Below are 15,707 nucleotides of genomic sequence, written 5' to 3' on the forward strand. Positions count from 1 at the left end.
GGTCTGTGATTATTTATTTTTGAGCGAGTGCCACCTCTACGCTGTCTGGCTGCCTGCATGGTGCGGGTTGTGGTGAGCACCTAAGTATCATTTTCTTGAGGAGTGCTACTCCATATTGGACATATATATATATATATATATATATGCGCATACCGATCCCTAGCAGGGCTGGTTGTCTTCTGCTACGCCTGGTCGAAGACGGTGAAAGTATAAACATCTCATTTAGTATAGGTGTACAGTGTAGAGCTTTATTTTGAGGAAGGTGTGCTCCCTTATATTCCAGTTCCCCAAACAAGTGCATATTGCGTCACACACCCACAGGGTGGTGCTTCTCTTCTATACAATTATATTGCTAATCTCTACCCCACATGAATAGCCATTGTGCTAACATAACATCTTAACAGGCAAACGTAAAAGTTACTTAAGACCATGCCTGGGGTACAGACCAAGTGCAAGGAAATGTAATGGGCCAGAAGAGTATATTGGAGTACCAAGAGACCATATATTGTGTATCACTCCATAAGCTCTTCATTGTGCTTTCAATTAACTAAAGAAAGCACTTCCAGTGCAGCCTACCCTCAACCTGTAAACTTGCCGGTTTTAGACACTCTGTGTCCCACTTAAACAGATACACGAACACTAAGTTTTCAGCTAAATGAGGAAGAAAAATATTGTTGGTGGGAAGAAAGTCCTGGATTTTCAAGTGCAAGTAAACACTTTGGAGCAAGTACGTGAAGAGCTGGCTATTGACCTGTCAATTTGCAAATGTTATAAACAAGTCTTCCTTGCATCCTGCAAACAATTGTATCCGATTGTATTCCTGTGATCATAGTGCAGATAGCTCAACAGTGTCGTCCAGTCAAGAGGCTAATATGCTTCTCCTAATAATGTCTGTCTCATACCCTCGGCTCATGTTGCTGCTGGATGAGAGCCTTTGTAGCGGACATTTCTCTGCTGATTCCGTTTCAGAGTCACTCATTTCCGCATCTGGGATGTAGCCATCGTTCTCACTGACTAGCTTCAGTTTGTCTTTTGTCCTATCGTTTGGCGATGCCAGTCCTAAGTACTGGCAGTTTGTGTCCGGTTGACAGGTTTCCACTTTTTGCTGCGGTCTCTCTCCTTTCTTTGGAATTCGGAATCCCCCCCAGTTTTTCACAGGGCTTGTAGGCACTTTTACGGATGTCTGGTTGCAATGGATTTTGATTAGGGAGCCACTGAACCTAGGCAAGCGGTTTCCAGCAGCGGGCTTCTTTGTGGCTAGACCAGTTGTTTTACCACTACATTGGCTTGGGGTCCTCTTGTTCTCAAACTGCTTTTCGGTCAGTTCTGTAGCTCGTAGAGTTTTAGGGTGCGGTTTATGAGGCTTCTCTTTGAGATCTGCTTTAACAATGTCACAATGAGAACGGCTGTCTCTTCTTTTCCTGTGCTCTGGCATACTTGTCCCATTCTTATGCTTAACTGTTGGATTCTTGGCAATAGTAGATTCAGCCGATGGGGTTTCCCTCCTTTTATCTTGGAAGCTGGAACGTGACTGCAGTGATTTCATGCTGCTTAGTGATCGCTCTCGGTTTCTGCTCTTTTTGTGGGACATTTTCATGGAGTGCCCCAAAGATGAACCCAGCTGTTTTCTAAAGAACGCAGAGTGCCACTTCAAATCCTCAATTTTTGGAGCATCTGGGTCAGATGGCTGGGTATTGAAGAGTAGCACAGTATCCGAAAAGGCATCTGGTGAAAAAATATAAGGTAATATTGAGCCATGATAACTAAGAACAACAGAGTACTGTAGTTCAATAAATAGCGGTTTACATTTGAAACAGCCTCATACAGTAATTTACATGCTTTCAGATCTTGCACTAAATTATCTCAGAGCTAATCATATGAAGCAGTCTGTCACTCCCATTGGATGATAAACAAGTTTACTACAATGGGAGTTCTATTGAAGATGGGATTTTGCCCATAGTGACCAGTCAGATTCTATCTATTGTCTTGTAGAAAGTGCCAAATAAATTAATTTACTCTTATCTTAGTAAATATATATATATATATATATATATATTATATAATATATGAAGTGCTTATGGGTACATCTACACTATGGAAGATCGTAGGAGGCAAAAGGAGGAGAGAAAAAAAAAGGGGGGGGGGAATAGAGGCTTTTAGTAAAATAATGAAATGCAATCATATTTCATACACCTGCACAGGTATATGTAACCAACATCTAAAGAGGAGAAGCCTTGCAAGCAGCATTCCGGGGCACACCCCTAGGCGTTGTTAAACTCCACATGTGCAGAGATCAGTTACAATAGAGGGGACGGAGCATCTTTCTGGGTGTGTCTATGATGGCCAGTTTGTATGGTTGGAGAGGGGAGGGTTATGATAAATAGAAAAATAAGATACCAATATAGTGACACGTGAGTAGGAAGGGGGGAGTTACTAAATAGTGAAGAGCCAATGACACTGGGGGGTAAAAAAGGATCTATCTCGACAGTTGGGGTGGGAGTGATAATGCTGGGTATTAGTTTGCCAGAAAGGGGGGGGGGGGGTTGGCTGTTTCTAAAATTACATTTTAAAAAGAGTATTAAATTATTTTTTTTTAAAATACAATTTCTGCTGATTTTGGGGGGAAAATAGGTCAGTTAAGTGAAAAAGCCACATTCACTTAGAACATGCATTATATTTGGGAAATCACACCATCCTGAAAGCACACTTCACTTTAGGTCCTCGGCAAAATAGTGTGTTTTATTAGAGAATAGGTAACGTACCAGCGCTGCCTCTTTCCTGATCCATGAGTTTTGTGTAAAGATTAAATATTTGCTCTTGAACTTTACAAACAGAGCGCTTCATCTTCTCCCTTCTGGTCACCATGTAAGTAAGATTGCGTACCTGAACAGAGCAAAAACAGACAAAAACCCTGAGTGTTGGAAACAGCAATTGTTAAGCACATTGACTTCACTCCAGAATCCTTCTCTGCTCCATCAGGTTTTGGCAGGGTACAGCGAGCACACAGACAACAACAACGTAGAGCCATGTAACAGGATACAGTAGAAAAACATTACAGGGTGGGAGTCTACAATGGTGCTTTGCAGAGAAGGCCTAGTGTACTGTATTTTCCTTCTCTAATATGCTTACCTGTGCTTACTATTAACATGCACCTTGTATCACTAATTATCTAGTTAATCTAGATTATTTCTCTCTTCCAAATTTCTGCCTGATATCTTTCCAATAATAGACTGGCAATATTAATAAGCAGCTACTTTTCGGGGTTCTCATTTGTACTATTAATGTACTATTAATTGTAATAATTTTTGAAACCATATGGACATGGCAATAGTGATTTTAAAGCCATTCTTTTTATTCAGATGCAGATTTGGCTCTTTTTTTTAGCATTTTTGAAACTGTCACTTTTGCATTCAAATTCCATTTAAAAACGTATCACCAAAATAAACCTTCCGCTTCGAGAAAATAAATTCAACTTGGGATGCCAATGGTGGGAGGCATGGAGTCCACATAAGAACCTCACCAGCATTCTCTTGACCTGTAGAAATCCTTACGGTCCCGTACACACTGGGCGTTTTTGCCCAGCGTGTATGGATATCTATGGTGGGGAAAATCACTATGTTTAAAAACGCTCAGTGTATGCACACTTGAGCGGTTTTTGCCCATTTTAGCGATTTTCCTAGAGTGGAAGACTTTCCATAGCAGTACGCTATGGAAAGCCGTCCACTCCACCACTCATTTGCTGTTAATACCAGCAGATGAGCGGCGGTGGGGAGCGATAATGCGGGACCCCGCATCAGTGCTCGTCGCTGCTCCATACACACTGGATGGCTTTCAATCTGCAGGCAGCTCCGACAAGTAAATTGCGCTGCTTTCAGCTCAAAGTCACCCAGTGTGTATGGGCCTTCAGTGTGTTAAAAGTTACAGTAACAACTTGAGGTTGCAACCAAAATACCTTCACTGCAACAATACAATCTGCCAATATTGGAAATATTATTAGGACTAGTATAGTTGCTGCCCGATATGCCCACCTGCTTTTTCACAGCTCCATCCCCACACCTAAAACCCCAGCCCCCTTGCTCCTTTACACGCTAACCTTCATATTAAAAGGCACTTCCGATTTGGCATTGATGTGCCATTTTTGCATGTAAGACTCCAGGGGAAAACAGCAGAGCTCTCCCATCCAATCCAATTTTTTTTTTTTTTTTTTTTAATACTGGTACCCACCCCACCACTCGCTGGCTGCCACCCGAACCACAGCAGCAGCAGGCTGCCCTGCCACCCGGACCTGCAGATAGGGGTGTGACAGCGGGGCTTCACCGATGGCACACTCCTACAGAATTGGACCCAGTACTTTGCGGCAGCTAAAAAGCGCTTGCGATGTGCCGCTGATGGGTACAAGCCGATAGATTTTATGTGAAAGAGGTTCAATCTCTAGGGACCGACCCGATACGCACAGGACCGCGCAACAGGTTTGATGGGATGTCAAACACATGCGTTTTGGTCCAATTTATCGGACCGATCTGTCAGAAATCGGGTCAAATCGGACCAAATCACAGTAGTGTATGGTGGCCTTTACCCTGTCTCCTTCAGCTGGATCGGCTCTTCTAGGTCTGTCCCCTCTCATTCATAAATGGGAGCTATTGGGACATACACCCCAGCTTCCACTGCCCGTACATTGAGGAGACGGGATAGCCGTCTGACTTATTATACAGACATTTTTTCCTGTTTAATGGATACTTTCTGTACATAGAAAATGAAACCAAATAATAATCTGGAGAAATGTGCAAAAATGTTACGTGTACATTGATTTCTTACACATTATAAAAGAGAAAAAAAATGGCTAAAATCAATAGCATAAAGACATCTCTCACCCTTTCCAGATCCTGCCTCAGGTGGGTGAATAGCTGCAGCCGACGTATGAGAAAATCTTGTTCTCTCTTGGCCAAGTTATCCTCCTCATCCTTCTTTGGCGTTATGAGAGGTTTGTTGAAGTTAGCTTTCCTTTTAAGCTTCCAGTACTGGAAGACGAACTCCGTGACATCATCTGTAATATGCAGGGCCTGGCTCACATCCTGTACATTGACAAATGTATAGAAGTCATCCTCTAGCTGCTGGAGTTTCAGCTTGCGCTGGCTGCCGTGCTTGGCCTCCTGTTGGGAGGCACTTATGCCCAAGCAGGCTGGAGAGGCTTCGGCTGTCCCGCTCAATTCACTGGTGCTCTCGCTAATATGGTCATCTTCTGATTTTTTGCCTGTACTGTGCTTCGGGCAGTAAGACTTAAATTTGACTTCATCTTCTTCTGTGAGTATTGTCTTCATCTCCAGACCATGATCAAAGGCGCACGTCACATGAAAGGCTGTGCGGCAGTTTTTAATGGAACACTGAAAGCAAATGGAAACAGTCGCAAATTAAGGAAACCATATTTAATCTAAAAACAAATGAAAACCGGGAATTAAATGTGGTTTATAAAACCTGCAACAGTCATAGATGGTGGTCAGAAAGGACTATACAAGGTAGCAGAAATCAGAAAATTAATTCACAACATTAATAATAAAATATTATATGAGTTATAACATTATTACTATCATTTTTTTAATGATTTTTACACAGGCCAACAAGGGTTCTGAATTAGCGTACACAGGGAATGGAACATGCAACAACATTCCAAAAGTGACTAGTGGTTATAGACAAATATACAAAATGACATTTAAATATAATTACAATTTAAATAATAGAGATCGATCATAAAAAGAGGAGAGTATCTGTTTAATTGGTGTACTTAAATGGGATGTGCTAGAAGTCAGCTGCGCATTCCCCAATGAATTAGGAAGAAGCCCATTCTGCAATTTCCTCCTTCACCCCAGCAGTGATGTAGCGATCCCCAAGAGCAGACATCACGGTTACATTTGTGCCGGAGATAAGAAATTGGGCTGATGATTAGTCTAGTTTCCCTCCCACCCACACTGGGGTGCTAGGCACATGTGGGGGTATTATTTCACCAAAATATTATATAATTCTGACTCATTTACAGAAAAAAAACAATACAATATTTAAGGTCACTTTGGAAACATTTCCTCAGTGAAGTGGTTAAGGGCATGTTTAACGGCTGGAAAACTGGGAGACATGCTGACGGATTGCGGAAAGAAATTCTAGATTTAGGGATTAAAGCAGATGTAGGGATCATCGTTCAAAGCAGATTCAATCGTGAGAAGTGAGCAGAGGTATTAAAAAGCAATTACATAGAGTTCAGTGTTTATCATCATAAAATGTTATTGTGAAGTTTAGTAATCCCCATTCTACATCCTGTAGAAGGACAGCACTAAAAATGCACAATGACGCTGAATTTCCTTTCCTACTACTATAGGTTATCCTGCCAAGGAATTAGTAATTGGTGCCTGTGTAAGATCTTCAATGGTGCTGACAATGTAACATGTCATTCTATAGTTAATGTATGATGTAATGATAGCAATGTGGATGTAACAGTGTGTAAATGTACAGTATACCTATAATAAACTTCATCTAACCAAACACTAAAATACAACAAATACTAAGATTGTAAACACCATAGGGGTTTGATTATGGGCAGTATTCAATGAGAAAAATTCGCTGTGATTTCTGGAGAGTTTGTGCTTTTCACGCGGTGGAGAGAGGTTTTTTTTCTCCAAAGGCGAGCCACCCTATTCAATGTGAAATGTTCTCCGTCTTTCTAAGTGATTCTCGCCGTCTCTCTCCGTGTAGAAATTCTCCATCTTTTGATGGAGAGCAGGAATGTGAACTTTTAAACTAAAAGGGTGTTTTTTTTAATTTTGGTGTCAAAAAATCAGGTTTTTTTTTCTGTGAAGGGCCATGTTATTTTTATTCATGTGCCTATAGCACATGAATATATATTTAATTTAAAAAAAAATATTTTTTTACATTTTTTTTTTTTTTTTTTTTTTTTACACAGTGCAGCCAGCAGGGGGCCGGAGCGCTCGAGCCGCTCATTAGATATTCATATATTCACTGCACCCGATGCACGTTCGGGTACAGTGAATACTGGGTCCCCCGCTGGCTATAGGGGGGGCAGCCTGTGCTGCCTGGGTCCAGGGGAGCCCTGCTCCCCTCCCCATATCCCCTGCAGCAGCCAAGAGAGACTTTAATCTCTCTTGGCTGCTACGTCCCCCGGCTCCCTGACAGCTCCCTGCCGCGGACGCTCGTCCGCTGCAGGGGTTAAGACTCGCCGCGAGTGGCGGCGAGTCTTTAACACGTTGAATAGGGGGAGCAGGAGTGGCAGCGAGCCCTCCGGAACACGGAGAGTGCACGGCGAGCAAAAAAAAATGCTCGCCGTGCACGGAGAATATTATCATTGAATACTGCCCAATGAAGTGTTGGGTTGTAAAAACACAGGCACTTCTGAGCGTGTTAATGCCCAATATTCAAACAGAATTACTAGCCGCATCTTGCCAGTAAAAGCATTGTCATTAAATATAGGGCATTAAAAGAAAACAAACAATCAATCACAACCATATTATTTTACAAACCAATAGCAAGGAGATTATTGTCTGCATGTGAACAGAAAAAACCCTACTAGTGCTCAGATTAGGTTATGTTATAACATGTTACTAACTGAAAAACTGAGCACAACCACAAGACAGTTATGAAAGTAAAAAGGTTGATCCAAAGTGGTAGGATTTGGTGACAACTACAGTTGTTTACAGTGTGTCGTCTATCCACATTTTCCCACAACCTAAGGCACTTTTCTAATTCACAGATTAGACTGTGAAAGTATAAAGTAGGCATTCAGCTTGCAGGGTGCTGTGAATACCATTATATGTGCTGGCGCTAAACCAAGAAGTTCTGCAAGTATTTGGCGGTGATGGAGAACATATGTAAAATGCAATGTTTTCAGTTGTGTTTTTGTTTTGGCAACTTTCCAACAAATGGGAAGATTTATAAAGGTGTAGAGAGGTAAATTACCAGCCAATCCACTCCTGTGGTTTTCTATACAAAGCCTGGAAAATGACAGTTATAAGCATATTGGTTAGTTCTTTATCTCTCTCCTAGTTTTGATAAACAGTCAAGATGATTTTTGCAGAAACATCTACTTCATGCTCAAAAGACTGAAGGAACAAGGAGGGAGCAACACAAATACGTATTGCAACCGATGCACAGTATGAAAATTTTTTCATTGTTGATTGATAAAACTTATTTGGTTAGTTTTAAATGGTTTCAAGTTACCTTTAATAGACTAAAATGAAAAAAGCATTAGTAAATAAGCTTTACATTTTGCTTGTGGTTTTAATTTGAAAATAGTCAATTGGTCAATTTACTCAATGGGCAGTATTTAATATGAATAATCGCGATGTGCAGTGAATCCTGTTTAGGATTCGCTGCACAGTCACCGTGTTCCGGAGGGCTGGAGCATTCGCTGCCAGCCCTTCCTGTCGCTGTATTCAATGCTGCAGGGGTTCGCTGCCCCTGACGGCGAATTTTAACCCGAGCCAGGGGACGGCGGCAGGCAGGGAGATTGAAGCCTCCCTGCCTGTGCCGGACACTGTGGGGCCGAAGCAGGGCTCCCGGGGACACAGACAATAGAAGCTGCCCCCCGGGAGAGCTGGCAGGGGACTGGGGTAGGGAGCCGCTCCACTACTCCCACTCGTGCATATGTAATGAGCTGGAGCAGTGTGAAGTGAATATATGAATATTTAATGAGTGTCTCCCTGCCCCCTGCTGGATATGTGTAAAAAAAAAAAAAATAATAATTAAATATATATTCATGTGCAGTAGAACATGGCGAATCAGCCTCATTGAATACTGCCCACTGACTGTGCTCAACTACTCTGAGGTAGACTAAGCCACAGGACCACTGTTTGAGAAGCTATATTTTCACATTCCTATGTCACAGATGCATCCTTATTTTGATTGACAGGAGACATCCTGAAATAAATGATTGCTAACTTCTGTCTTATTTTTCCTTGCCTAGGGGACAACATATGTCAAAATTGGCTCATAATATATCATAGTGGAAGGTGGCTGTGTCTACTGAAACAGCTGTAATGCTAATGTGGGGATAGAAGGAAAGATGCTAGTACCATTGCGCTGGATAATAAGCACAGTGCACCTGTATTCTGATGCTTGTTTATACACAATTTTTGCTGTTATTAATGTGAAATGTATTAACCTTTTTTACAATTTAACTGGTCACGTGCCGGTTGCTGTGGCTGTTCCTAGCTAGAACACCATGACCATAAAGGTCCATACACACTGGGCGACTATGCCCAGCGTGTATGAACAGCGATGATAGCGCATACACACTGAGCGGCTTTCCCCCTGCCTGGGGGCTGACGGAGGGGGGGGGGTTCAGACGGCGTTGCATAGCGGATTGCTATGCAAAGCCGCTCATCTGCTGGTGTAACCAGCAGATGAGTGGCTTTCCAGGCGATGTTGCGGGAGCGTGCAGCAGTGCTCATCGCCGGGCCATACACACTGGGCGGCTTTGAGCTAAAAGCCGCTCAATCCTGTTGTTTTGATCGACTTTCAGCTCAAACTCGCCCAGTGTGTATGGGCCTTAAGAAGTACACAAGTATTGGTTTTCACAAAGTCTGCTGCTTCCGTGTTTTTAGAAATTTTTGGAAAATGTTACTAACGTATACTGAAGTAAAAGCATTTCATAAGTGGGGTGTGGCTTGACACAGCTTGGTGTAGGAGCTCCAGAGCTCCTGCTCTATCTCTGGTTGGTTTCTGGCTGAAAAATTCTGCAAGAGTGCAGTATCCCCCTCTGCTCTCACAGTGTGAATTTGTGGGTCTTCGGTACCAGGAGTCCAAACTTACCGGCTGGTGAAATCTGTGACTGGATCCTGAGGCAGACTCTGTTCTAGGCGTGGCTGCAGCTCTGTCCTCACTCCTGCCTTCTGGGTGCACTCTGTGCTGCCTGGCCAATACATCTACGGCTTCATATTTCAGGTACCCCAGATATCCTGTCCAGCCCAGCATTTCTGTCTGTTGTACCACACAGTATCTGCCCGCCTAGAGCCTCTGTATTTTTAAGATCATAACTCCTGACTATGTATTTAACCTTTGAAGCACACTTCAGACAGCATACCCCATTGTATACCTTGGCTGTGAGTGGTGTGCTAGCCACCACTGTCCTGCCCCTGCTATATGTCTGGATTGTGGATCGGATGCACTATGCCGAGGAGGTCGGACCCCTCGCACTTAATACTCGAGGCTATTACTGGCTACACACAGATGACTCTTGCTGCACTTTAAAAAGTACATGTTGATCCTTCAAATCCTGCATCTGTGATTTCTGACCTGTCCGGATCCACCATGCCTTACAGGGGGGGTTTCTTGCATCACCTTGGCTAAAGATCTGGATCCCAATATTGAGGGCTCTATAAAGTTCCGTTCTACGGCTCTGATAACAGTATTGAAGCTATGGAAATCCTTCTATGTCTACTACCTATACCAGTATATGCACCCCTGGTTGGCTGAGAGCTTCCTGGAACTTTGGCCCCAGAGTTTCCGGCTCCTCTGTGCAGATTTCTGGATATATGATGGAGGGGCCGCTATCCTTATGACCCTGTAAGGGAAGTGGGCCTGACATGACTTTAGCTCCGCACTCATGTGTTCATCGCTCTGGCTTAATATAGGCTCATTTTTACAGGACTACTAGACTCTGCCTGAATAATTTTTGCGGTACATGCCAAGGCTCTAGGGTTAGAATTCTCTCTATATATCACCCTGATTATGATGGAAGAGCCTGTCTGGCTCCAGCTAAGGGATATAGTGTGTTGTGCCAGTCTGTTAGAGTGGTTCCTGTGTAGTCTTCGGGAAGCTGGGTGTACAGATGGAGCGCCTCTCATTCTTGCCGCCAGCGCGCCTTCGCAGAGGTTTTGGTGATCCTCTCTTCTTGCGCTCCCATCCGCCAAGGGGCGTGGATGCTCACCATGCAATACAAGTTGCCACCTCTGGGTGGCTAATGCTCCACCAATCTAGCAGCAGATTGATATACTCTACCGATGGAACAGTATCAACATTCGCCAAGTGGAACGAGCTTACACAGTATGAGACGCTCCTGTGTCTCATCCCCGTGAACATCGCTGTGGCTCCAACTGTACTGTACCACTGTACTTCTGCTGTGTGCTAGTATAATTGTTGTGTGTGTACTGTGATAATTAATTTTGTCAATGAATACTATTTAACCATTTAATTGTCCCAGAGCTAACCTTATGTGCTGTGTCAGCAAAAAGGAGGAGTAGAGGCTTTCACGAAATCAGCACTCTAACACATCAGGCGGCATTAAAGAGCACAGTGCATTAAAGCTAAATTGAACTTAATCTATTTGGCATATAGATAAGGGAACCTGACTATATTAGTGCTATATGAAAAAATGAAAATGTATTTATTTATTAATAGTTTCTTCTGTAGCGCACACATATTATGCAGAGAATATTTTAACATTCACATCAGTCCCTGCCTCAGTGGAGTTTACAAGCTATATTCCCTTCCACATGTACACGCACACACAGACATTCTAGGGTTAATTTTTGAATATATATATATATATATATATATATATCACACATACACATACACATACACACACACACACACACACACACTAGACCCCTTCCTGTAACATGTTTGTGTGTCATGTAGCTTGTGCACACAGACTAACACACAATGACAGCATAATATTTCTACGGTCTCCTGAAAAGGAGCCAAATCGCTCTCCTGTGAGTTTCCTGCTCAGGTTGATTCAACAAGCAGATGAGATAGAACACACACAAGAGACAGTTATTAACGGACTCTGTATCATCCAACACTACACTGTTCTGTAGTAGGAAATCAATAGTGAAAAATAAACACAAAGGAGCACTGGAATCAGAAAAATAAAACATTGTAAACTGCAAAAACCATGTTATTCGAAAATGAAGTAAAGCCTGAAGGGTGAAGGAAGGTAATCGATACTACACACCAGACAACTGTAATCACTCTGGCGACTGCTAACAATTAAACACCTTGGAAATGTTTCATTTACTATGCTCTGGCATTTACATAACGTGTGACTGCAATAAACTTTCCGCAAGAACTAGGATTTCGTTCTTCATTTACCAAAGTGAATTAATAGACAAATCACACTTTAATCTATTTAAGTTTGGACTATTCAAAAGATACTGATCTAATCAGAGATCTACATTCATCTGCTTCTTACAATATGCATCCCCCAGGTATCAGGCCTTAAGAAAAATAAATCCATAATTACACATATGATAATTAGGCAACATCCCCTAAGGAATGAGTTTCATTCCTGCTTCTAGAATGCCAATGGGGAATAATTGAGTTAAGAAGTGGAATAAATAAGCCTGCGTATGACATTCTTTAAGGTAGCAAAGTTTTTATCTTTATCACTATTTCATTTTCGTTACTTGTGAATAGTGTGTTTTGTCACGTGTGAGGAGTATAAGCACATGTAGTGTTTAACAGAACATGTTACAAAGAACTACATGTAAGGCTTTCTTCGGACACAATAAGCACTTCGGCTGCACCCCCATGGCACACGTCCGGCACAGCCAACTTCCTTCTGGTACTTTGGTAACCCTGTCATAAGACTATAATAGACAATACAGAGACAGTTAGTTACATTTCACTCCAAATAAATATTGGTCTGTGTGGCCTGCCGCTTAAATACAAATAAATATAAGTGTAAGCAAGCTCCACTCTATTAGCTAGAAATAATCCATATGCCAATACCGGACATACCTGCCTACCAGGTACACTTCATGTGAATTTGTTGCATACCGGCCCTGGCATACTTAGGGTTCACCCCCCACCCCCCGGATATATTCTGACAGTCATTACACAGATTTCAGAATCCTGTCTGTTAAAACCCCGACGGGCAGCGGCTATTGTCCATGACCCATAGGTTCAGAGTGTAGTGAGCCACTGTGCCCTCAGCTTGCTAAGTGCAGCAAGCCTGCAATGGGCTTCGTTGTGCTCGCCCCACAGTCGGAGTCCCGGCAGTCGGAGTCCCGGCAGTCGGAGTGCTATACCACACCCCCGGCATCCTTGTTGATGTCGGGAATCTGGTTCCAGGTTCTAGTTCTGTTACCGTGTTCAGCATTGTGAATGGCAGGTAACCGACCACCGGGAAGCAGAACACATACCGTTTTGTGGAATCGTGTGAAATACACCTTAAAATCAATAGATGCCGGGATAGTCCTATTTCCACAATTGTTTCCCCTCTTAAGACAAATGCAAGGAATTGTTTATTTGGAAACCAGTTACACAGCATATAAAAAAAGGAAGAACACATCACTGCTGCATTAAGGTTATTTTGTCAGATACTTAGGGGGTTGTTCAATCCTGGCCATATGTCTTGGGCAGGCAAGAAAAAACGGCAATAATTTGCTGATTACTATTCAATAATGTGTGTTTTTGCCCATTTAAGTCCATTTTCACCAATGACGTTTTTTTTTTTATATAGGACAACATGCATCAGCCCATACCTGTATGGAGGCCCCGACCTTCTCATTGCACATGCTGCACACCAGTGCCCAGCGGCTGCTGGGTATATGAGACAGCTTGGTGATAGGCTCCATCTTTTCTGGGCTCCCAATGCTCACCTGGGAAAACACAGAAAGACAAGATTGGTGTTGCTGGTGGCAGCATAGTTATGTGCTTTAAAATACTTTCTCAGATTGTTCTCCAGGGTTGGCCATTGACTTACAGGATACTTAATGATATAGCTATTACTACTATGATGGGCATCGATCATTTAATAACGGATAAAACAGTGAGTATGAAGTCGTATCATAAGCAGCTGTCCTAGGGAATGTAGAGGGATTAGTGGATGTGAGGATACCACAGGGCCACTATTATAGAGGAGTTCCTGTGCACAATGAGTTTGATGTAAGCTGATTTGTAAGAATATCACCATTACGGTTTTTGGATCGGTCATTTATTAATTATACCTTGCCAATCCATTGGGATTTCTTACTTGTGGCTATAGATTTTTATTTAAATATACAATGGTGCTTTTCAGGGATTTGTTATTGTTACTTTATTTGTTTTTGCTATGCATTACGATTTTTGTTATTTAGAACTGTATGTGGTGTATTCAATGCGGCTGGTGAGGGGGTTTTTATAACAAGGATGGCTTGTTTTCAGGTAGGATCACCGAAAACAAGCCATTCCTGCCGTTGAACCCCAAGCTCTGGCTGCTCAACCTATTCAACTTTCCGGAGGAATCCTCGCTGTCAGAGGACGGTGCGGATTCCCCCTAACGGCGGGGTTCACGGCTAATGCAGGTAGCCCGCTGCATTTAACTACGAACCGCACCATTTTGGCTGCCGCACACACCGTTTCCACCTCACTGCAAAAACTCAGTGAGGTGGAAACGGCAGCTGTGAAGGCGAGCAATCAGCACTGGTCACTTTACATTTGTACTCTAGCATAGTAATTTCAGCTCTGTTTGTGCTCTCAAATGTACCTCAGGAATCCAGAGAGCGCAGCTGACATGGACCCATTTAGTGCCGCTGCGCGTGGGCTTCATGGCGCCTCCTTTCTTCGGACACAATAAGCACTTCGGCTGCACCCCCATGGCACACGTCCGGCACAGCCAACTTCCTTCTGGTACTTTCAGGATGCCATAACAAGCCTAGAGGGAATAACAGCTGATTAACACCCTAAATATATGACGGTCGGTGTACCATTGTATATACCCAATACGTGAGACCTATCTAAATCTCTATAAATGAGGGGGAGGGGGAACATCATGGCTATTTGTGTACCAGAGAGACTAAATATAGCGTATTATGGAACGTTTTTAAAAAGACATCACTATTTGTAGAGCCAACCCCCAGACACTCCAACCAACTACAGTGCATGCTACATGGACACTTTGCAGCATTACAAAATGTTTCAATTTAAAAAAGGATTCCTAATACAACTAAGCCATCTGCTGATCATTTACATTATGCCATAACATGTCAAACATTCGTTGCTTCTATCACTTTGCTGGTGACGCCTATTCCAGTTTCATAATAGGGACATATCGGGGTGAAAAAGGGCAAGATGTTTATAATGACTTATAGAACTCCATATGCACAGATGTATTTTTTTAGGTGTAATAGCTGGGACAATGTTTGTGTAGTAGTACGTTTAATTACAAGGCGCCATAAAGTGTCCGCAGCGCCGTACATAGCAAACAACAAAAACAAATTACAAGGTAACGTACAGGGTGTGTTGATAAAATACAACATAAATAGGGTATAGCTGGTAGAACTAAAATCAGCATCAGTTCTGAAGTAGGTGTCGAAATTGTCGAGGAGACTGAAGATGAAGTAGAGGAAGGGAAGAACATTAGTAGGTGATAATGCACACAGGTAGGCATCAACCTAAACTGCTCTATAGCTCTGAGGGGGCACTGTATGAAGCAGTGAAAACAGTGGAGAAGTTTGCTGGTAATTCAGGAGACCTAAGGCCCCATAAACCTGAAAGACACTGCACCAATCATACAATCTCGAGGGATTGTGTGCACACAACCGTGCAATGCCAGCACAGGGGGTTGGAGGATTGGTCCTCTGCTCTGATGTGCTGCACGTCAGACAGTTGGGATTGGGAGCAGATTGCATGTGCTTTTAAGCAGTTTTTTAGAGGATTGCTGCATTAGGGCTATTTAATAATGGAGCAGCGCAACAGATGTGAGCAGATTGGTAGTTGCT

The 15,707-nt window shown here is 42.8% G+C and overlaps 1 protein-coding gene across 7 annotated transcripts in view; it reads right to left on the minus strand.

Moving 5' to 3' along the window:
• Positions 1-234: 234 nt before the first annotated feature.
• JADE1 (jade family PHD finger 1) overlaps positions 235-15,707 on the minus strand; it is a 70,760-nt gene continuing 55,287 nt past the window's right edge. For all 7 annotated transcript variants that reach the window (XM_083173990.1, XM_083173981.1, XM_083173974.1 and 4 more), the window contains exons 7-11: positions 14,474-14,641; positions 13,491-13,607; positions 4,872-5,381; positions 2,763-2,883; positions 235-1,725 (exon numbers count right to left, since the gene is read on the minus strand). In XM_083173990.1, the coding sequence (XP_083030116.1) occupies positions 860-1,725; positions 2,763-2,883; positions 4,872-5,381; positions 13,491-13,607; positions 14,474-14,641 (1,782 nt within the window). In that variant the 3' untranslated portion in view covers positions 235-859. The remainder of the gene's footprint in view (positions 1,726-2,762; positions 2,884-4,871; positions 5,382-13,490; positions 13,608-14,473; positions 14,642-15,707) is intronic.

Source organism: Crinia signifera, chromosome 1 (genome assembly GCF_055691185.1).
Source record: "Crinia signifera chromosome 1, ASM5569118v1, whole genome shotgun sequence".
NCBI classification, from domain to species: Eukaryota; Metazoa; Chordata; class Amphibia; order Anura; family Myobatrachidae; genus Crinia; species Crinia signifera.